Below are 22,668 nucleotides of genomic sequence, written 5' to 3'. Positions count from 1 at the left end.
GCTCCCTCACAATTACTACATTACATGGAAGGGGGGGGGGGGGGTTGCAGCCTGTGCAGTAAGCAGACACGGATGAAGTGTGAGTGGTTTACACGTGAAGTCAACGCAAAAAAGATGGCATCCTGTGACCGAAATTTGCAATTCAGACTGCAAAAGAAAGTGGGAAACATCTAACAAACATAGCAATGGAACAGACAGAACAGCAAGCAGCTTACAACGATGGAGATTGGATCTAGGATGACAGCCGCTAGACGTGACCGTATTGAAGGACATTATTTGTGTTTTACATGTATGGCTGTGTGGCGACGCTGTAGCGCAGTAGGTAGTGCTGTCACCTCACAGCAAGAAGGTCGCTGGTTCAAGCCTCAGCTGGGTCAGTTGGCGTTTCTATGTGGAGTTTGCATGTTCTCCCTGCGTTCAAGTGGGTTTCCTCCGGGTGCTCCAGTTTCCCCCACAGTCCAAAGACATGCGCTATAGGTGAATTGGGTAGGCTAAATTGTCTGTGGTGTATGTTTGTGAATGAGTGTGTTTGGATGTTTCCCAGAGATGGGTTGCAGCTGGAAGGGCAACCGTTGTGTAAAACATGTGCTGGATACGTTTGCGGTTCATTACACTGAGGCGACCCCTGATAAATAAAGAGAATGCTGAAAAGAAAATGAATGAATGAATAGCTGTTATTATGGTGTGCGTAAAAATCTATAAATGTTTTTGATTAATTCTTTTTCCTGCAGTTAACGAGAGAAAACACTTCCCTGCCATTGACAAGTTTACAGCAATCCGTGTATTAGATGTATTACAGTAGGGGAAGCCTAAATAAAGACCAAAATAAACAAGCTTTATTTTTATGATTCCCGTCATTGTGTCAGATTGTACACCTAACATAGTAGGCTACCTAATATGGTAAGATATATATATATATATATATATATATAATATATATATATATATATATATATATATATATATATATATATATATATATATATATATATATATATATATATATATATATATATATATATATATATATATATATATATATATATATATATATATATATATATATATATATATATATATATATATATATATATATATATATATATATATATATATATATATATATATATATAGAGTCACTGGTCATTGATCAGTGATTAATCATTATCATCTTTAGTCAAGACCCAAAACAGGGACCCAGGGAGGTCCAACAGATTTTTGCTGCTCACCGTAAAAATCCTGGAACCTGTTCGATCAAAGGCGATACAGTACACAGCAGAGAGATGTCCCAGGATCCTCCTGTGCATCTTCATGTGCTGATAATTGCTGACAGGGTTGATGGAGCTGAAGCGCTGGGCTCCTGTGAGCTCTCTGCCTCGGCACACCTCCACTACAAAGAGAGACAGGAAACCCACTCAGAACACTCCATATTTAAGCTCCATTTCAGCCAAGACATGAATATACTCAAATACTCAAATACACTGATACTCAAATACACTGCCATCCCACACTTTGACCAGAGCTGGTTCTGGAAGTATTCTTCTACTTTATCCTCATTGCTTTAAAGAGTTAGTTCACCAACAAACGAAAATTTGATTATTCATTATGCACCCTTACGAATTTCCAAACCCCTGGAACCTTTCATCTTCAGAACACAAATGAAGATATTTAGATGAAATCTGAGATCTTTCTCATCTTCCACAGACAGCAAGGTTCCCAACTTTTTCAAAGTCCAGAATAACACCCAAAAACATTCTCAAAACAGACCATATGCCACCAGTGATTGAATCGGGATATTATCAAGCTACACAAATACTTTTGAGAGTATTCATAAAACAAAAATAATGACTTATTACCGTTTAGACAACCGTTTTGTCTTGATTGGTGTCACTTCTGATGTATTAGCGTGCGTTTCACTTTCCATTGACTTTGAATGGAGTGACATCAGGCATTGGCAAACTGAATTATGGGTTATTAATCACTGAGTCATGTTGGGTCTGTTGTCTGCTGCAAAAGTTGAGAAATTTTAAAATTTTCAATTGCCAACATAGGTGTCAACCAATCAGATTGCTTAACGTGAACACTAGTGCAGAAGCTATCCGATCACATTCGTGCAACAGAAGTGAATAGCGTCTGTCAAAATGGAGGAAAAGCTTAATATCGTAGTTGGTAATCACCCAGTGCTTTATGATCAGACTTTATATACTACTACTTCTGTGCATTTTTGTCTTGCAGTTTAGGCTTCATGTGATTGGCTGTCATCTCCATGACCATTACAAGGTCATGCGAGTGGGCCATTACCAACGATTAACCTGTGCTTTGTTTCAAACAGAGGAAATTGTGGGCAGGCATCATGAAAGTATCACACTCTATACTGACTATAAGAAACTACTGAATGTCTTTATTTTTGTTTACGTACAAACAAACGTATTCTCAGATTTAACCACACATTAAGACATACAGAGTTTGTCCTCAGATTTAATCTAAAATTCATTTGCATTCCGTAGAAGAACGGATGTCTCAGGGGTTGGGGTGACATAAGGGTGAGTAATTAATAGAATTTTCAGTTTTGGGTAAACTAATGTCATCTTGCATAATCCTCTAACATCAATGTTCATGGCGCGAGTCAAAACGCACTAAAATGGTTGCAATTAATGCAGAATTGTTTTTCCCACTCTGTTCTTCAGGGTGCGTTAATGGTTCTTCCCCACTTCTTTGAGATGAGTCCTTCTGACAAGCAATTAACACATAAAAAGGTTACGAAGTGTTTTCCCCTCATCAATGAATACTTAAGAATAAACTGTTTTTGCCTATTGCTCCAATTTCTCCCCGCAGAAGAAAGTGTCCTTACAGACAAGAGGTTTCACTTTTAAGTGTCACAAAAAGGAATATAACACAACCTCAATCTCCATTTCATGGCTATTTTTAACTAATAAAAATGAGAAATCCAGAAAAGAAAATGTGCCTTGATGCAGGTATATCATTAAAGCTGGTTTCTCACACCATTTCTAAAGTTAAATAGAAGCACCTTTAAAACAGATTTCAGGTGCATTTTCAAACTTTTTCAGTACTTTTCTAAGGAACCATTTAGGATGACATGTTTGCCCCAATACCATTGTTATCTCTTTTAAGACTTTATAAATATTTCAATATTAATCGCACTAAAATCAGATGCCAGATAGTAAAACTAATACTTAGGTAAAGCCCTTCATCCAAGTTTTTTGCAAAATGTGGGATTTTTTTTTATTCAAAATTATTCATAGGATCAGGGTGTCAGCTATTTCATTATTTAATACCCATTTAGTAAGATAGGTTATTATGAAATGACATTTTCAAGCACATTTTTAAAACCCTGAAAACACTTTACAAGTTCAAGCATTTTCAAGGATTTTCAGCACCTGAACTAACCCTGTTGAAGGTTCTTACCAATATTTGCATCCCTGCAGTTTAAAGGCCTCTCTGGTGGTCTCCCTCTGTGAAGGGCTGCGAACGTAGAGGTTTTCCATCTGCTAGTGCAGCAGTCTAGAAGTATTGATAGAAAGCAGACAGTGGTGACAATTAGACTTGGATAACTGAGAAACTATCCAATGCAGTGGGTCTGAATCACCTGATCTCACCTTTTGACGTTCGCAGTAAAGAGTGCCTCCCGGCCCCCAGTAGAGAGTGCACTCCTGGCACACCAGACGGGACCTCTCGGTCCAGGACCGGACCGATTTGCTTGCATATCTGCAAAAGGTGGTCTGGTGCAATATGTCTGTTGGCTGCGACCTAACAAAGGGAGTGATTGAAGTTTATTTACATACCTGCTTCTCAGGATATTTCATGGCAAAAACAGGTAAAAATTTACTAACAGTTTAGAAAACAGTTTTATATAATAAAAAAGGTATAACAATAAAAATACCTCAACACTATTTACGTACATAAAATTAAAATTAAAAATGTATTAAATATTTAGTTCTGATAATTACTTTACCATTTTTGAAGAATTTACATTTTAAAATAATTCTCCTTTGAGTAATGTCCATGAATGAATCTAGAATCAACCTAACATACAATAATGGATCTTTACAAAATGGCTCCGTCCGAAACCGCCTACTACTCAGTAAGTACTGCATTTAAATTTAAACATACTACTCAGCCGTTAGAAAAGTACATTCTATACAGTATGAATGTGAAAAGTATGAATGGAATTCGGACGTACTACATCCGCCATTTTGTCATGGTCACGTGACCTACCTGCATCAGTTACATCGCTTTACTTACATTCATGAATTCGTTCGCGTGGCATCATGGGATGGCACAGCATGCATGGGATGCGCACTTCAGAATCTCGCCGGAAGTAGTAAGTCATCCGGGTACTTCTCGCATACTGATTTTTGAATTCTACGAATTTGGACATACTACTCGGCTCGCATACTGATTTTGGCGTACTGTATAATATGGAAGTATGCGGTTTCGGATGCAGCCAATGTGTATAAAATTAAATAAGACAGTTTAATGACAGTCCAAAAGCAAACTGTATTGTGCAATATATAGGACCCTATAATTACAGTGGTTAAAAATAACAGAATATAGACTTTTAAAAAAAAGTATATATATATATATATATATATATATATATATATATATATATATAAATGACATGTAGTATAACGTACATAGTAAATACATTGTATTACTAATATTGCTCTCTAAATTTTTTGAAATATTAATTTGAAAACGATGTTGAATGTTGAAACTGCAAGTTCCATGTGTCTGATTGTTGCCGTTTCATTTGCAACAAATACAGAAGCATTATATATTGAATAATATTACATTATTATCGTTATTACTATTATTATATTACCACTATATTTGTGCCATTATTTATGAAATAACAAAAACAATTTCCATAAACAAATGTTGAAGAAACAGACAGAAACATGATACTATACATTTGTACAGCAGAAAGCACCTCTAAAATCAAGTAGTAAAAAGTTATAATTCAATTATTAAAACTAGAGGAACAAAACAGAAACAAATATAAAAACTGAAATTGTTTACATTGTTAAACTGACTAAACTGAACTGCGATGTTACTTTAGAAGAATTACATTTAATTAGCAATTTAATAGTCCACAAAACTAAAATGCATTACGCAAATAAAAAATATATTGTTAAAAATAGAATATAGATGTCTACATAAAGACTAAAAATAAAACAGATTGCATGGGACCCTAATAATAGCAATGCTTATCTATTATACCTATATATCTAAGACTTATCTGTCGTATTGTTAAATTAGGAACATTTATACACCTAAACGCCACATAACGAAACTATCCACGGTCACGACCCTTCAAGAAAACATAAATAAAAAGCCTGTCTCATGTGGCAGAGTGCAAGGAGTTTATGCAAAACGGGTGAGCTTATCGGCCAATCATAGCGCAGGTCACATGCAAAATACAAATCCGACAGGGAGTCCAGACATAGGATTGGCTGATTTAACATCCTGACGTAGCCACAACCTGACGAGGCCCCACCCTAACTGCAATACAGCACTGAAGGAAGCAGTCAAAACACTAAACCCCTTAACATTTAATACACACAACCTGATTAAAAGTTGTCAAATATTTTACGCCTATATACACGCACGTAATAACGAAAGAAAACATTTAACATGGCGGTCATTTAAGATGAGTTAAGTACATATTTTATATTAAAATAAATTCGCGTCAGATTTAAAGCCATGCCGTGCACATGTTCCAGAAAAAAATCAAAACACTTACCAAATCTTCATAAGATCTCGGGTGTTCATTTCCTTCCCAATCCAACCGACGTGGAAGGAGCTTTCGGGAAAAAAATTAAAATAAATATGTTAAATTACGGCGAAAATACCAAGTTATCCTGATAATAACATCAGCGCAAAATGTAAACAAGTTCAAGGCGAGCGCTAATGAAGAGTGTGATCTTGTCAATTCCGCGATTCAATCCAAGAGGAAAGAAACACACTGACGGACGGACATAAAGGCTGAAGTAATCGAGCAACACACCTGATTTTCCTCCAGTTCACACACCAGAGCCTGCAACAGATGAGAATGAGCGGTGTTTCATTGCTCTGGTCCAGATGAGCATCATTTTAAACACTGTACTCTTATTAAAAGTCTCGATGGCTAAAGTCAACTCACCTCGGCCGCTTTCCGACACGGCCCCGTGCTCAAATAGCGCGATATCAAGTAATATAACTCTGCGAAAGGACACAGCGAGAGGGTTTAGTATTTGATTTACGACACAGAAACTATCAAAGTACCTGTTAATATCATCCATAAATGTTACTTTTTGTGGCTTACCCGATTCGAGGGGTGAAATACTCCCATTTCTGGCTGTATTATCGGCCATAGCTCAAAGACTACGGTGCTTGGAGACGAACTTTGTATGTAGTTTGTAAATTATATAATTATTTAACGTCGACTGTAGGCTTCGTGCGCCTCCACGATTGCTCCCGCTTTATGTTCGGCCAGTTTTCGGTCGCCATTGGAAGTATGAGGCCTGAGCTCATAGCTACTTCCGCTTGAACGCCGGAAGCAGGGGGAGGGGTGTATCTAACCGCCCGTCCGCTTAACCAAAACAGAAGCCACGCGGAGGTTTAAAACTGTAAACGATTAGCGTAGATTCGAAACATTCGTTTTTCACGGCTTTCCAAACGAATAGTTCCTCAAAGAACAACGGAAACCCGCGTTCGTGTTCAAACAGATCGGACGACTGCTACGTGACGTCACGTGAAATGGCGACAGCGGAACCGTTCGTCTTTTGTCTATAAAGTAGTCGGACGGTTTGAATAATATTTGAAGATATGCAAACAACTAAAACTCGCTACTCCGCTTGTTGTTATCACATTTTACATGGGATTACGTGATGTACTTATCCAATGAAAGCACCATTCAACAGACTGTATAAATATAACGTTACAAAGTTACAGTGGCTACCAAAAACACTTAAAATGTGTCATTCTCTTTGCATGACATGTCAAAGCAAGTTGTTTTTAAAGAGTTGGCACAAGGACACATTTGTTTCATGTAAAACATTTAGCTAAATAAGCTGGTCATTATAGGTCACTGTTTATAACCAGTGCCAGACAAAACCTGCTGGCATTTTTTTGCAATTTCTGCACAGAATATTGTTTCGAATTGCAGATTTTTGTTAAATGGGTTTGAGAAGATAGTAACTAAACACTTTATTCTTTTTTTATTTAATGTGTTAAGTGTTTACTTTTTAAATTCTTATTTAAGATTTACAATGCAAGTCCCAAGTCTCTCCTATTATATATTTACTGACAGTAATACTTTACAAACTGTACATCAATCAAACATTTCCATTTTATCCAATAATATTACTGAAATTAATATTAAAACTGTGCAGAAGAAAACAAATAGATTCAATAATGGAGGCCTCCAAGTATATATTTGACTATCTGTATACTTACATAGTGATAAAATATATTGATTTCATAAACATATAGTGTACATTATGATATTCTGTGAAGCTGATTTGCAAAAAAAATGGCAGCATTATAAAACATGAATGTTACTTTGCGATGTTATCTTTCCTTTATGTGGTGGCATTTGGTGTTAAGATAAAATAGAATAAGAATAGAGCTATTGTTAATATGGAGTGAAAGCTTTTAGCTAAATCGGCATATTAAAAAATGTAGTTTAATCTATTTGTTTACTCTATTTCACATCACATATCTCCACTATGTGGCTTTACAGAAAATGCATGATTCTTCATTGCAGAGAAATCTGATATCAGAATACCTGTGTGAAAACAAAGTTCCTATAGCAGAAATGTACAGTATAAATCATGAGTATAGCATAAATCATGAATTAGGGGAGAATGTGGTCAGGTTTATAAAATAAAAATACATAGTATGAAGTATAATTAACTATGGTCTCAATAAATGGTCAAATTGTGATTAGAAAATCATAAGCTTTTTTATGATAACAACTTTTAGCCTGACCTTCAATGCGCTAAGATAAAAACACAAAAATGTAGATGGGCAACCCCTAAAAATGCATGAATGTTTGTCTTAAAATAAATAACATTATTAGAGAAACTCACAACTTTGTACAGATCTTTGCTTTTGTTATAAGGATTCCCAGCCCAACCTTCATCCATCATCTTCTCAGTTGTTTTCTTTCCAGATATGCTAATATTACAAATCATTCAGTTCATGCAGATGAGACATAAGCCAAAATCTTTTAATATAGAATATATTAGATATAGACAATGGTTCAAAATTAATAAAAATGTAATAAAAAAAGCAAGGCAAATATATATTTTGCTTACTTTTGACTGTAGTCAATCCAAAACCAAACTGTTTTAAGTGTTAATAATTTTGAGCAGTATATCAGTGTATTAAAAATGAGTGATTTGTGAAGGATCACGTGTCACTGAGGACTGGAGTAAAGATGCTGAAAATTTCAGTTTTATATATATATATATATATATATATATATATATATATATATATATATATATATATTTAATATATATTCAAATAAAAATAAATTGTAAAAACTGTATATACAGGAATCAGAGATTCTTGTTTTATATATATACATGAAATACCTTTTTAACACTTTTTCATACATTTTAAGACCTCGTCACCACTTTGTCTGAACCAGTAACGTTGGTGACATTAAGTATATTCACTAAATACTGAAGCTAATTGTAAGCAGCTAATCCTAAACTAAAACATTCATAAACTTTATAAAAATGTTAAACCAGAAGGTGTTGCCTTCGTTACTGCAGTAAACAAGGCAGTGTGACATCAAGTATAGCAGGATTTTATCAATTTCATAAACTACATATCCCAAAATATCAAACTTCAGCAAACTATAATTATACAACATTATACAACTGTCTAATAAAAATGCAAAATTTAATAACTTGTGACAGCATTTAAGACTTTAAGGGCCTTAAATTTCTCTAATTAACTTAGCAACTTAATACTTTAAGACTCAGTGGACAAAAAAAAACAGCATTGTTTTGCCATATTATGGTCTATTAAAATGCTGCCTGTTAGAAAAAAAAAAAAAATATATATATATATATATAAAATTTATCCAATGACTACATATATATATTGTAAAGAAAATGTAATATCAATTTCACAGTGCATGGCATTCTTTTATTTAATGTATTTTTCATTATCATTATTACTCAACCACTGACTTTTGTAGTGATCACTTTCACTGTTACATAATTTGTGCTCCATTTAGCCACAGGAAAAAAACATGGGCAAAAATTTAGGTGAAATTACAACCATTTTATTTGCATGTCAACCAATCATTACAGATAGAACTACATAAAAATGGGAAGAAAACTGTACACATGTACTTTTAACCTAAAAACCTTGAGTGACTTAGCTACTGCTGGCATGTTCACAAGAATGAAATTACAGTAATTTTTTTGTATAATGTCAGCTACAACCTGCATGTTTAACACTGTAACACAGCTCTGTCATTAGCTTTGCTAACACACACAATTCCATTTTTCATCCTCTTAAAAGTACCATCACATACTGCATATAGAAATCATGAAAACCTTTTCACAGCAGCTATACAACGTTATTGCAATGCTATCACCACACAGACAAAAGTAAAAATCACACGTCAGATGAGTGTTCCAGTACTAGCGAGCAGGATCATTAATCAAAAGCTGTTGATTCATAAAACGGTTTGAATAAAGAGGTTTCAATTTATAGAATACAGCTTACAATCAGTCCCATCCCCCCTAAAAACAAAACAAAAGCATTTTCTTACAGAACCCCTTCCAAAACAATACAGGCTACATACAGGTGTCCCTCATATTGCCTATGGAATGTTAGTGTCTCAGGCAAACGCTCCCAGTTTCAATTGAATGACTTAAGAAATTTCATTTTTAAAAGGTTTAAAAATGGCACAAATCACATTGTGTCGCAACCGGTTCCATTCCTCTCCCAAAACAGACACAAAAATAAAAAAATTAAAGGGAAGTCATTAGTTGTTTCATGATTGCAATTCTTCTTCAGGAAAAACTGGAGTGGGAAAAGATGGAATCTCTCTTCTAAGGCTTTTCTCTTGAACATAGTCTATAAAATGAGCTTCTAATTTTTAAACTACTAAAACAAAACAAAAACTTTTTTTTTTAGAAAATAGTCAATAAAAATATTCCTCTGTATTGTACAAGAAAAGAGGTATGGGAGCTCTGGTGAAATGATATTAACGTTATTCAGCTTTTTCGTCGTCACCTGCCTCTCCATTGTTCTGTAAAAACAAAAGTAAATAAATTATAAAATACTTGCTTTCAACAGACTTGGCAACAAAATCCCAAAATTACACACATTTTCCCCAGCACTCTGTACTAAGTAAGACACAGAGCTCAATAGCATACCCAAGCAGTATATATTAATTATTCTAATGTAATTAGAGAATGACTTACTTCATCAGCTTTGGTGTCTCCGTTCTCTGCTGGAGTTTTCTCCTCAGCCTCTGGCTTTGCGTCCTCTTTCTTCTCCTCTGGTTTGGCCTTTTCTACTTCCTTGGCCTTCTTTCCTCGTGCAGGTGCTTTCTGTAACGTTCCAGAAAAAACACAAACCATTAAGCCATCGATTAAAAATGTATTATTAACTGTAATAAAGCTTATTTCCTTTCATTTACCTTTGGCTTGGGCTCAGACTTTGGCGTTTGGGGTTTCTAGAAAAGAACCATGCGTTAGCCAGGCACATGATAAAATTGTCACTAACGATGAAATTAGTGAGTCTGACAAAACCAACTTACACCCTGAAGTCTCTCTGACCGTCTCTTTGGCTGTTTATTTGAAGAAAACAAGAAGTTTAGAAAACTAAACAAACATGTAACAGTTGTGTTCAATAATGTGTTAAATGCCACAGTGAAAAAGACAAACTTACCCCAGCTGCTTCAGTGTCATTGTTAGCCTGTACCAGAAGAAACAGAAGTGGTTAGTGTGTGTAAATAGATGGTTGACTGAGGGGGGAGGTTTTGTACCCCCAAACACCCCCCTAAAAACTTATGGCCAATTATGTAATCTGAAAGTCACTGTGGGGGAGGGTTGGAGGAATCTGGGTCTTGTAGGACGTTATACGTCCTAATAATTTATTGCATTAGAACAAATATAAACGAATAAACGAAGGAAATAAACGAAGTAAATCATATTGCGATAGTATGCCGCTGACACTAGTTTATTTACAGTAGTTCTGAGGTAATTGCGACGTTACCGAAAAGGAAAAAAAAAAATTCCACACTGAAGTAGTTCAGAGGGAGGAGGGGAACAGTAGCTCCGCCTCTACCGACCAAACTCGTTCATTTCGACGAGTAAATACACTAAACATAGATACATTTCGTTCAATATTGTGAACGTGAATTAAGTTTTCCTTGCTGAAAATGAAAACGGATGGTTATTACATTTAGCACTTAGTTAAATTCGCGAAAAAGTAGGTGAACTTTCTTAAACCACTTTACAAAGTCCATTTCAAAGGTCAAGTGAGAAAACATTCAGGTGGTATGCGCATGTTAAAAATTACTAATGATCTTGTTACCCCGGAAGATTTATTCTCTGGTTATTTAAATATGGCTAAATTCAAAGGCAGCCATGACGCTCAAGGCTATAACGTTGGTGTGTATGTGTCCTACTCGAAAGCCATATGGAGTACACAACACGCCACTACACATGTATTTACAGTTACACAACAAGGTCTTAATAATCCCACATAATACCTTTAGACTTACAACTTTTATAAATTCGCGTGCATATAGTCAAAAGGACATAAAACATAGTAGTTTAATTAGAAAACACTTGAATAACATGCCCAAACGTTACGAGGTTACACCCCTTTGTTTGAGCATTACTTTGCGTATTCTAAACACGATTTTGATATAAAATTAAAGCAAGGAAATCTGCTTGCGTCGTGTATTCTTTAAATGTCCACACACAGTCGACAGAACCATTGCTCAGCTCTAAGTAAAAAGGCGCCAGATTCATGCCACCGACTCACATGCCCTAGATTACGAATTAACGCATGCACCAATGCAGTAAACACTCGAATAACTTTAGATAAAGCTCCATAAAGACATACATGTTGAATTATCGCATGCCAATAAAACCAAAATTACAAAACAGTATAAAACATCGAGTATGTCTGTACTTACTTTGCTCCTTTTAGGCATGGCTGCTTAAAGCTTGTAGGCTTTTAGAACAAAAATAGGAAAATAAATTACAGCAGCTTCGACACCGATTAGTAAAGAGTAAAAACAGGTCTAGGAAACACTGAAGCAAGCTTAAATGTTCTATCGGAACGGAAACTAGCTGAAACCGGATTGGATCTCCCCTTTCTATATTCTTTTCATTATAGCACTAACCTGATGCAGGCTACGCTCCGCCCCTTCTGAGCGACGATTGGCTGAAACGTCCTGGCAACCACATTTCAAACCAAAGCAAAGTACCTGTTTGGATAGGTTGAGGTGCCAATCACAGATTTGCTTGTATATTCTTTAGGCGCCACTCTTAATAATTTTTGTGTATGTACGCTTATAAATATATCGTTTAACAGCGGAAGTTTTGAGTACTTATTCACACATTGCAACCGATTTAAATGCATTTAAAGAAATTCGCAGCTGACGCGAAAACAATACTTTTTGTCTCACAAACATGTTGTTTTTAAACACATTTGAATGCAATTGCATGTTTTTAGGCAACATCATTGAACAAAAACCGTGTAATCCAAGGAACCACTTTAAAACAGGGCTATAGTCCGTTTGAGTAATTGGGGGTGGATCTGGCTGATGAAAAGAAAATGGCTGCCGGGTTTAACTGGTTTCTTGTACTGAGCTCTGTGTTTCTGTGCAACCTCGTCAAAACATTCCTGCCATCCATTTCTTCATTTGTAAGTACTCAATTGAAACGAGTTTCAGGGACGCTTAAGCACATACATGTTTTATTTAAAACGTGTTTTCGTTGTAACGTGACGCCACAATGCAGTGATACAGCATGTCTGCTACCCCTACCGGAGCTTCTTGTAGGCACAGCAAACAAAAGCTGCCCTGTTAAACAAGCACAGTATCTTCATTTTGCTTTGTTCTAAATCACAAATAAATTACATTCAGACGTTCTACCAAGCAAGCGTTTTATATGAGGTATTATTGCTTTGACAAATCATTTAAAAACAGCACAATTAATTAATAACAACGCTTGCTTATATGTTTCTGAACTGCTGTGTATTCATATTACATTCTATTTCGTGTACATGATACTTGAATATATATCCACACTGTGTGTCTTAAATATACATCACACAGTTTTAACACAAAGCCATACTCTGAAACATTCTAAATGTGTTGTGAACATGGTTGGTTACATGTCTAGATTATTATAATAATAATAAATAGTAATAACGAAATCCGAAGTACTGTTGCTATGGAGGAATTATGAAGCAAAATTTGATTAAACGTTACTGATTCTTTTTGATTACTTTTTTGGGACATTAAATGTAAAAGCTAGGATATATATATATATATATATATATATATATATATATATATATATATATATATATATATATATAGGCATGGGCCAGTGTAAGTTTCTGATGGTGTGATAACCTTGGATAAAAATATCAGTTTGACAGTATTGTGAGTGCTCTAAAATATATTCTTTTTAAATGTCTGGGGAGAAAACAAAAACTTTTTCCTCCATTAAACAGTATATTTTATTTTGAGGAACAGTAATATTTTGGAACAGTAAACTTGTCTGGCTAAGTAATTCAAATGGATCAATGATTACTGCTGTCTTCATTTGTTTCAAAAACACAGATTTTTTAAAACAATTTAAAACAGCATCTTTGGGTATCTTTTCTGCTGGAAATACTGTTGTCATAAAAAAACAAAACAAAAACGTGAATAAAAAATTGTACACATACCTTAGGAACGGTATAACCAGGGACGTAGCGGACATTTTAAAAGTGAGGGGATGGCTGTATGAGATCATATGTTCATATAATTATTAATGACCTGTTTCTAAAATGACCTGCCCCCCCCCCCCCCCCCCCCCCCCCAAGTTGCTACGCCCCTGGGTATAACAGATCATTTTTTTCAGTTTTAAGACCTTGACTTTTCCAAGCCGCGTTATACCTTTAACGGTTATCGTCCCATGCCTAATATATAATAAACACACATGCATGCATATTAAAATTCTTTATTTGTGTGTTTGTTCTCATAGTTGTCAAAGATCTTCCATAAAGATGCAGATCAGGAGATGGAGATGAGGACTGAGATCCAGAACATGAAGATGGAACTGTCAACCATCAGCATGATGGACGAGTTTGCCAGATACGCTAGACTGGAACGCAAGATCAACAAGATGACTGATCAACTCAAAACTCTTGGTAAATAAAACATGTTCTTATTTTGCACATTACATGCGCAGCAAGGTGGTGGATCAGGTGAAAAGCTGTAATGATTTATTTATTTAATTTATTTATTTATACAGGGACAATGTACAACATGAAATGTTGTGCTAGAGTTAGCTATAAAGCTAATTTACATCTGTAGTCCCTGGGCAGGAAGTTGTAACAAGTTTAGCAATAAAAAACCTCACAAACTAAAGCAGCCAAAATGTGTAGCAACATATATAATATTGATTCCAGATAAAGCAATGAGCGAAGGGTATGTGTCAAGATGTTTACAGCCAACATAACACCTAACTAGAAGCAGATGAAAGTCAAAATAGCATCAAAGCTTTGAAAATGTACCTTTGTCCACTTTAAAGTGGGGTGGAAACAACTAAGAAACCAAAAGTTTTTCACTTTGCCCTGGAGAATTCAGAAGTCTCAGCCCAAGTGTGGAAAATGGCAGGTGGGTTTCAGATAACGGCTTTAGTGTTCATGAAGAAAGACAAATGGCTTAGCTGCTGCCTGTTGCTGTCCTTCATGACCTGCATAGTCAGTTTATTGTGGGTAAAATTGATGAAACTTCGTTTACCCATCATTTAAAACGGTCATGGTTCATGCTTGTCCTTATGATGTTTCAAACTCATAAGGCTTTTGTTCATCTTCCAAACAAACCTGAGAGATATTTGTCCTTCTACTGTAAAAGTAATACAAATGAAAAAGAGGCATGGCCACTTTATACAACGAGAAGATTTAATTTAGTGTTTTATTCTCATATAAACATTGATCGATTCTATCCACATACATAAAGCACATCAAATGTCACATGCAATGTTTAGCCACACTTGTACGATATTATAAGCAAACATGATTGACTTTTTACTATATCTTATGATCAAAAAGATGTAAATGTACTTGTTACTAGCATAACAGAAATATGTTAAAGTATACTATATCAATATAATATCAATGAAAAGTGTTAATAAATAATAAATATAATTTTTGAAAGTGCTTGGATTTTGAATAAAGTGCTTGGAACCGCTTGAAAATGCAATTCTGTTGCTTTCATATAAATTAGTTACTAAATGGTAATAATAAATAACTATTTAAGTTAAAAATATATTTTTTGCTTTAGCATCAAATGAAAGCTCTGGTGCAATGCATATGCTTCTTGCCTCATCTGGATGTATTTTTATTTACATGTAAGATGTGAGTAAATTACATTTAAACAAAGTAAATGAATGTATGTGTTTGGGCTTGGGGCAAACACGTCTTTAAAATTTTTGCTTAGAAGAATACTGTACAGAATACTTTAACAAATAGCATCTGATATAATGTAGTATGAAGTACAGTATGTATGTAAATATGCACTTGTGCTTAAATTTGACTTTGAAAAATGTGTAAGGACCCTGCATACAAAGCTCCAAAAACACTTGTGTGTGTCAAAACGAAAAAATGTCGGTACGACTTCGTAAAGCATCCACTCAAATGCATTTTAAAATGGCCTTATTTTTCTGTAACAGTGTTACTAAAATTGCATAATTTTGAGCAAAATCTGGCCAAAAGGAAGTTCTTTTTGAGTTTGATTCAGTAATTCGAGACAGTCCACCAAAGCAAACTAAGAGTTTGTGTTTGTCCTAAACACCTTTGAGCTACCATTGTTCAGTGACGACTATGCAATCAGTGGCTGCGTTCTAGAACTCTGCCGCCTTAGACGTGCTTCGTATCTACAGAGTTCAGAATCAGACAGGAGAAAAATAACAACACCAACAACGCCAAGATAGCAACATGAATACACTGGAGGGTCGAGTAGTAGAGTTGGTACAGATGTATTGACACCTGTACTATTACTCACAGAAAGATTCTGAGGGATTCACACACCAGTTGAAAAGCACAACCGCATCGCGCCACATCTGATAAAGTTCTAAACATTGTTCAATTCATGTCTGTCCATGGAAAATATAAAGCAATGTGATGAGCCGCATGCTTCTTGTGGAGAAGGCTGTTTGTCAGATATTTATGAAATGATTCTTCTCTCTCAGAGGCCATTGTTGTTGTGTTTAGCAGTACACTCAAGCAGGGCAACTCATTTAAAACCCTGCCTCCTGCAGCACAGGGGTGTTAGAGTGTTTTAACACAGTATACCATCTCTCAGCCTTTAAGAAATAGTTTTTCACCTCAAATGAAGAATAAAAAAGAACTTAGTTTGAAGTATAGCGGAGTCTTTATTTCCCATTGGTTCTGTTCAGACTGACTAGAAACTTTACTTTTCATGATTTATTTTTCATGATTATTCTGAATATCACATAAAGATCCACTGCTGTAATCCCTATGCATTATCCTTAGGCCTTCTGGGCTGCATATTTAGTCATTTTCCTTATCAGTGCTCACCCAGCTCAAGTCTACTATTGGGCTGGTGAGTTGAATCAGGTAGACCCAACAAGACTTCCAGTGCTAAGAGGTTTCTAAGACAGGTTAGAAAACTGCTGCTCTAAGGCTTATTAAATAGTGATGTTGTGGTAAGGAAGTTATATTAATAACAAAACACTTTTTTTTTAAATGCCCAAACTATGTTTTTTATTTAATGTATATTTATATTTAATTTTATGTATTATATCTAAAGCAAGCTTTACAAAAGGTTTTAAATGGCTCCTATTTCAACTTGGAATAGCCAGGGGAGCTGGCATTGTGAAACCATAGTTTTATATATAAAATAATATATATATATATTTTAAATAGGAACCTTTTTTGATATTTTTTGTTATTTTACAGTTAAATCCAGAACCGCACAGCAAGCAAAAATGAAGTGGATTGTAAATATTGTATTTTACATTCTTCAGGTAAGTGAGAAACCCTTTTTATTTCCATACTGACACTTCAGTTTAAGCTTATTTAATCATATTTATACCCAAGTTTGTAAGGCCTCGGTGTGATCAAACCATTGCCGAAAAATCTGTAGTACACAATCTTCTATATGCTCTTTCTCTGCTGATTATTGGGTTAACCAACGAATGTCAGTCACTCAGCATTTTAGTTTAATAATGTAAAAGAGGGATAATATATATTGATTAGATTATAAGCCTTAATATTTTATTGGAGCGCAGTGCACCAAATGTCTGAATGGCTGTATTTAAATGTTTCTGTCATGTTGAATTTTGTGCATGTAGCCAAATTGCTTGTCACTGGAATATTGTGCGTTGCGTGTTGTTGGGTCATGGTGTTACAATGTAAGCTGCTCAGCTTATGTTTATGTTTGTAATATTTACACATTTTGCTAATTAAAAACCACCTCGTGTTGTTTTTATAACTCATTTCGAAGGCTGCTGCTGTCCTTCAGAGGTCGTGTTTTCAGCTACAGCCACAAGACTGAAATGAAATACCCTGCGTTTTCCACCAAGGCAACCCATTGTGCTGAAATATGATTTGGTAAACTTGCAGTGGGCTGGTTATAGAGACCAAAACAAAGACATTTTCAAAAGAGAATAACTTTTCAGATAACCCAATATGGTTACTTGCATGTTTCTTAAATATCTGCAAACATATTATAGTATTTCTATGATTTAGTAGTCAAAAATTGTTATGCAGCATTTTTAGGTATCAATTCTTACTATTAACTAATTGGCCTATTACTTGCTTATGGTTAAGATATTTCCTGTTTAGTATAAACAAACTTATAATGTTTGATCCTATTCCACATCTCTAATCTTACCAATTCCTAAACCCTAAACCTTACTAACCTTTAATAAGCAGTAAATTAGTAAAACTTCATTCTTATACAAGTATAAGAACGATTTCACACCATAAGTATAAAAAGCCTCAGGCTGAAGGAAATGTAAATTCATATCTCTACAGTAGAGGGTGCGACTCAAACAAACAGTTTAGTTCTGGTTGACATTCTTGGTTGTTTGAAGAATATTGCATAAGAAAGATCAACACTATTCACTGAACACACATGTTGACTTAAAACACAAATGCTATAATGTTTATCTAAATATGAGTTTTGCTTATTCTTCATTTTTGCTTATTTAGTACATGGTTCAATTTGATCATCAAAAATCAGAAGCAATGAGATTGAATGAATTGACCCGAGTTGTCTATTATGACTTTTTGCCCACATAAATGTCAGTAACTGCATCTAATGCCTTATTTTCTCCTTATATTCCTCACCAGGAAACACCATGAGTATTGTGAAAATTTGGAGAAATGCATAAAAATATGTAAAAAAAAAAAATATATAAATAATAAAATTCATTCAAATATCCAAAATATTAAATGAACAATTAAAAAATAGATTGGAAAGAGATTAAAACATGAATGCAAAAAAGGTAAAATGCAAAAAAAAAATTAAGTAAATTAATAAATATACTATCGTAATGAACAATAATGAAAAAAATCAATAATGCAGTTAGAAATAATGCAATTTATCAAATTAAGTGTCTCATTAGACCTGTTTATAGCATTCATATTTTACATGGATCCCTTACATTAAGGTTGTTTATATTTAGGTATTCTTGGCTTCAAGACCAAAATCTCCTGTTGTGTATCATATTTCATGAACATTAAGAGCCATATCAAATATGAAGAGTTTTTAGATACATTTCATTTAAGAAACACTTCCAAAATGTTGTTTTTATTTGTCTATTATCTCTCGTTTAGCTTACATGGTTAATATAAGTGACTTATGCTCCACATATAGCAATTCCCGCCATGAGACCTGACTAATTTGAACCCTTTGTATTTTTATTTATTATTATTATTATTTATTTAATTTTTTACAGTCTTTTTCTTAGAACAGATCTTTATTTTCTGAAGTAAAAGTAATAAATTATAGACTTAGTAATTATGTTAATTGTATTTGTTAGATTCTCAACATACAAAAACTGATAAACTATGTTAAACTATGTTGTAATTTATAGGTATTAATAGTGGCCTTCGTATCTCAGGGAGGGCCCTTAGGTGGCCACTTACCTTACTTATTGGTTAACTCCACCCCTGCAAAAATGCATCCCCTATTAAGTTTCTCTCATAATGTCGGCATGCTGTGTTGTGTGTTGTTAGGCGGCCCTCATGATCTCGCTCATACTGAAGTATTATGCAGACCCCGTCACAGTGGTACCCAGTAAATGGATCGCTCCATTGGAGAGACTAGTAGCCTTTCCTTCTGGAGTTGCAGGTATGTCTCAGTCTGTCCCTACTGGTGTTTTATGGGAAGAAACTGATTTCATAATATATTAAGTTTTATACATCACCGTTTGCTGCTTTTATTTCAGGTGGTGTTGGAATCACATGCTGGCTTGTTGTATGTAACAAGGTGGTGGCCCTCATTCTACAAGCTGTCAGTTAAACGCAACTGTCAACATGAATGCACCATGCTTGGATTTTCCATACGACAACATATGCTCATGAATGGTCTAAACTCAGTGAGTTGTTTTAAAAAAAGAAAAAGAAAGTCATTTACTGTTCCGTTCAATGGTTCATGTCTTGTGTTTTTAGTCTTCAGTTTAGATTAATGGCATTTAAATATCATTATTTACTAGCTTACTAAAGTAAAGAAAAATAATAACACGCATTCCTATCAAATCACAGAAAAGTGATTGAATCTTAATAATGTCATTTTATTTTGTGACCAGCAAAACGTTTTGTTATTTATTAATTGTACCATAAATGTGTATTTGGGGTTGTTTTGGTGTTTATTTTTTGTTACAAATCTATTTATTGATTTTGTTTTTTGAAGAACAATGTCTATACATCAATAAATATGTGCGTGAAAAATTACATACAGAGTTTTGCCGTTTTTTTTTTTTCTTTTACAGTACCAAAGAAGTCTTTGGAAATCCCTGGATGATTACTCTTATACAGTGGTGTAAAGTAACAAATTGCAAATACTCAAACTACTGTAATTAAGTAGTTTTTCTCAGAAATTGTAATTCACTAAGTAGTTTTAAAATGTGTACTTTTACTTTCCCGTGAGAACATTTTTAGTGCTGTATCGGTACTTTAACTCTACTTGAACCTGCAGTCACTACTTTATTATTTCTTGTCTATGGGGATTAGAAAAATCAGTCCTGTAATTCCTGTCCAATCAAATCGCATGATGAACTACCTCAAGACATGGGCGATTTATAATTGCAGCAAACTGTTTCAAAACATTAAAATTGTCCCGGAAGATGTCCAAAATCTTTACACTCATTGACCCAGACACTATTCATGCATGTCACTGTTGAGAAGATGAGTGATGTTTACTGTATGATGACCGAAATGGCCTTAAACAATGGCCTTAAGGCACAAGACATCAACATGACGTCAGATTGACGTACCTCAACATTGTGGGGACACTGCATTTTGTTTGGAAATGAAAATCGGGTTGTCGTCAGAACCCAACGTCAGGCTGATGTCAATAATGTCCAGCATCCAACCTAAAATCAACCAAGTATTAACGTCTAATGATGTTGCAGCTTGATGTTGTGTGGACATTACCACTATGACGTCTATCAGATGTTGAATTTTGGTTGCCATACTTGATGAATAAATGTCAGTATTTGATGTCAATATGCTGTTGGTTTAAGATGTTGGCTCAACGTTGTATTTTGGTCACTTTCTAACACAATCTAAAATCAACAAAATATTGATATCATTTGACGTTGTTCAAAATAACAACGTTTTACAAATATTTTCTTCAAAATAACATTTTCCTTTGACGCTGGCTAGACGTTGAATTTCGGTCACCTGACATCACAACCTAAATCTAACCTAATATTAACGTAATTCTTATGTCTTCATTAAATGCATTAAGTTTTCATTTAAAAAGCAGAGTAGAGAAAGGGGTATAACTTTATTTTGATAGTTCATTTGAGTATTAGTTGACTGTCTGCTTAATATCTGTTGATGCAGACATTCAACAAACATTTACCTGACTATAAGAAACTTTGCAAGTACATGTCAACTCACCCTAACCCCAACTCCATCCCTAACCTAACAGTCTACTTATCTAATGAGAATTAGTTGGCATGTAGATGCAATGTAACTTAAATCCATATGAAGGATGCATTATGGGATTAAAAGCAGCATGGAGAAAGCTTTGAGAGCATTAGAAAGTTTGGCCATTTCTTGACTGGAGCAAAAACGGGACGTTAATCAATCGCTGTGTAAAGTAGATAAGGCAAGATGTTAACCTATGTTTTTGAGTGCTTGTGTGCTGTGCGAAAATCATTTGCATGAATGCCACTATGAGAAAGTATTTCCTTTGCACTTTCAGTTTACACAAACAAATGAGTGTGTTTATCATTGATCATTTTAATTTACAAGCAGAATAACATAAGAACAGGCCTAAATCAGCAGCACTGAGCGCAGATTTGGAGCTGTAGTTGAAATGCATGATTAGACACACCGCATTTTTAGACACATTTTTTATGAATGGCCCCCAACTGCTCACCACACCTGTGAGGTTTTTTTTCAGCTTACCAGTGTTTCCAGGTTGATACCACAGTGGTTTATAATGACACAACAACTTAGAAACTTGCATCTTTTTTAATCTGCAACTATTAGGTTAAATCACTTGTGTGCTTTGCATCATGTTGTATCACACAACTTGAATTAAGAATTGCTGTTCTGACATTCTCTCTTAAGATGTCTTGATAATCATTTCTCCAAGTGTCCATTTCTTGAGGCAGCAAAGCAACACTCAATCATGTTTCTCCTTTCACCATGCTTTAGTTGCGCTGTTTATTTTGTTCATAAATGCCATTTTTGTTTCACACTTTAGTCTCATAAACTGGCTGTAATCTCTGTTTCTTTGTGTTCTAAGCAAGTTTCTCACTCCTAAGTAAAAACGGTAGACCATTTTCTGCCTACAATCATCTATAAATTTTACCATGGCTCTCCATCTGCACTGTAAAAAATAAATGACAGCTGTGGTTGGCAGTATTTTACCGTTAAATACAGGACAAACCATAAAAGTAATTTCTGATTTTTACAGTAAACTACAGTATTTCATACATTAATAGATGTAATATGTCTATTCTTTGGATTGCCAACATCTACACATCCTTTGTTACACAGATAGACATGTTACAGACATAAGCAGGTGGTGATGAGTAAGTTACATATTGAACCAAAGCTCATCACAACCATTTTCACAAACAGAACAGTGTTTGGAAGGTGCTAAACACCAGTATGGCAACATGCATAAAATTAAAGTCATGAAATAAACATTGTTTATCAGCATTAGATGTAACATAAATCTCTAAT

General features: G+C 34.7%; 3 protein-coding genes across 4 annotated transcripts in view; 1 reads left to right on the top strand and 2 right to left on the bottom strand.

Annotated features, from left to right (window-relative positions):
- brwd1 (bromodomain and WD repeat domain containing 1) overlaps positions 1 to 6,517 on the bottom strand; it is a 57,212-nt gene extending 50,695 nt beyond the window's left edge. For both annotated transcript variants that reach the window (XM_056473094.1, XM_056473095.1), the window contains exons 1-7: positions 6,329 to 6,517; positions 6,167 to 6,225; positions 6,032 to 6,061; positions 5,768 to 5,827; positions 3,618 to 3,768; positions 3,427 to 3,522; positions 1,230 to 1,390 (exon numbers count right to left, since the gene is read on the bottom strand). In XM_056473094.1, the coding sequence (XP_056329069.1) occupies positions 1,230 to 1,390; positions 3,427 to 3,522; positions 3,618 to 3,768; positions 5,768 to 5,827; positions 6,032 to 6,061; positions 6,167 to 6,225; positions 6,329 to 6,377 (606 nt within the window). In that variant the 5' untranslated portion in view covers positions 6,378 to 6,517. The remainder of the gene's footprint in view (positions 1 to 1,229; positions 1,391 to 3,426; positions 3,523 to 3,617; positions 3,769 to 5,767; positions 5,828 to 6,031; positions 6,062 to 6,166; positions 6,226 to 6,328) is intronic.
- A 2,768-nt stretch (positions 6,518 to 9,285) lies between these two features.
- hmgn1a (high mobility group nucleosome binding domain 1a) lies at positions 9,286 to 12,380 on the bottom strand. Its single transcript, XM_056473454.1, has 6 exons — positions 12,188 to 12,380; positions 10,930 to 10,956; positions 10,799 to 10,828; positions 10,679 to 10,714; positions 10,461 to 10,589; positions 9,286 to 10,285 (listed from the first exon to the last, which is right to left on the bottom strand). The coding sequence occupies exons 1-6, from the start codon at positions 12,203 to 12,205 to the stop codon at positions 10,247 to 10,249; spliced, it is 279 nt and encodes a 92-aa protein (XP_056329429.1). The 5' UTR covers positions 12,206 to 12,380; the 3' UTR covers positions 9,286 to 10,246.
- A 236-nt stretch (positions 12,381 to 12,616) lies between these two features.
- get1 (guided entry of tail-anchored proteins factor 1) lies at positions 12,617 to 20,129 on the top strand. Its single transcript, XM_056473453.1, has 5 exons — positions 12,617 to 12,921; positions 14,253 to 14,418; positions 17,194 to 17,261; positions 19,480 to 19,594; positions 19,692 to 20,129. The coding sequence occupies exons 1-5, from the start codon at positions 12,832 to 12,834 to the stop codon at positions 19,763 to 19,765; spliced, it is 513 nt and encodes a 170-aa protein (XP_056329428.1). The 5' UTR covers positions 12,617 to 12,831; the 3' UTR covers positions 19,766 to 20,129.
- Positions 20,130 to 22,668: the final 2,539 nt, after the last annotated feature.

The sequence above is a fragment of the Danio aesculapii genome, chromosome 15 (assembly GCF_903798145.1).
Source record: "Danio aesculapii chromosome 15, fDanAes4.1, whole genome shotgun sequence".
Classification (NCBI taxonomy): Eukaryota; Metazoa; Chordata; class Actinopteri; order Cypriniformes; family Danionidae; genus Danio; species Danio aesculapii.
The sequence above is the reverse complement of the archived record's forward strand: the minus strand, read 5'-3'. Positions and strand labels throughout refer to the sequence as shown.

What these genes read in the sequence shown, in the direction of transcription:
- hmgn1a (XM_056473454.1), bottom strand. An exon ending in ATGACACTGAAGCAGCTGGG is followed by an intron (nt 10,829 to 10,929) that starts GTAAGTTTGTCT and finishes TCAAATAAACAG; the next exon opens with CCAAAGAGACGGTCAGAGAG. An exon ending in GGTCAGAGAGACTTCAGGGT is followed by an intron (nt 10,715 to 10,798) that starts GTAAGTTGGTTT and finishes GTTCTTTTCTAG; the next exon opens with AAACCCCAAACGCCAAAGTC.
- get1 (XM_056473453.1), top strand. Translation starts at nt 12,832, where the DNA reads ATGGCTGCCGGGTTTAACTGGTTTCTTGTACTGAGCTCTGTGTTTCTG. An exon ending in TGATCAACTCAAAACTCTTG is followed by an intron (nt 14,419 to 17,193) that starts GTAAATAAAACA and finishes GTTATTTTACAG; the next exon opens with TTAAATCCAGAACCGCACAG. An exon ending in TTGTATTTTACATTCTTCAG is followed by an intron (nt 17,262 to 19,479) that starts GTAAGTGAGAAA and finishes GTGTGTTGTTAG; the next exon opens with GCGGCCCTCATGATCTCGCT.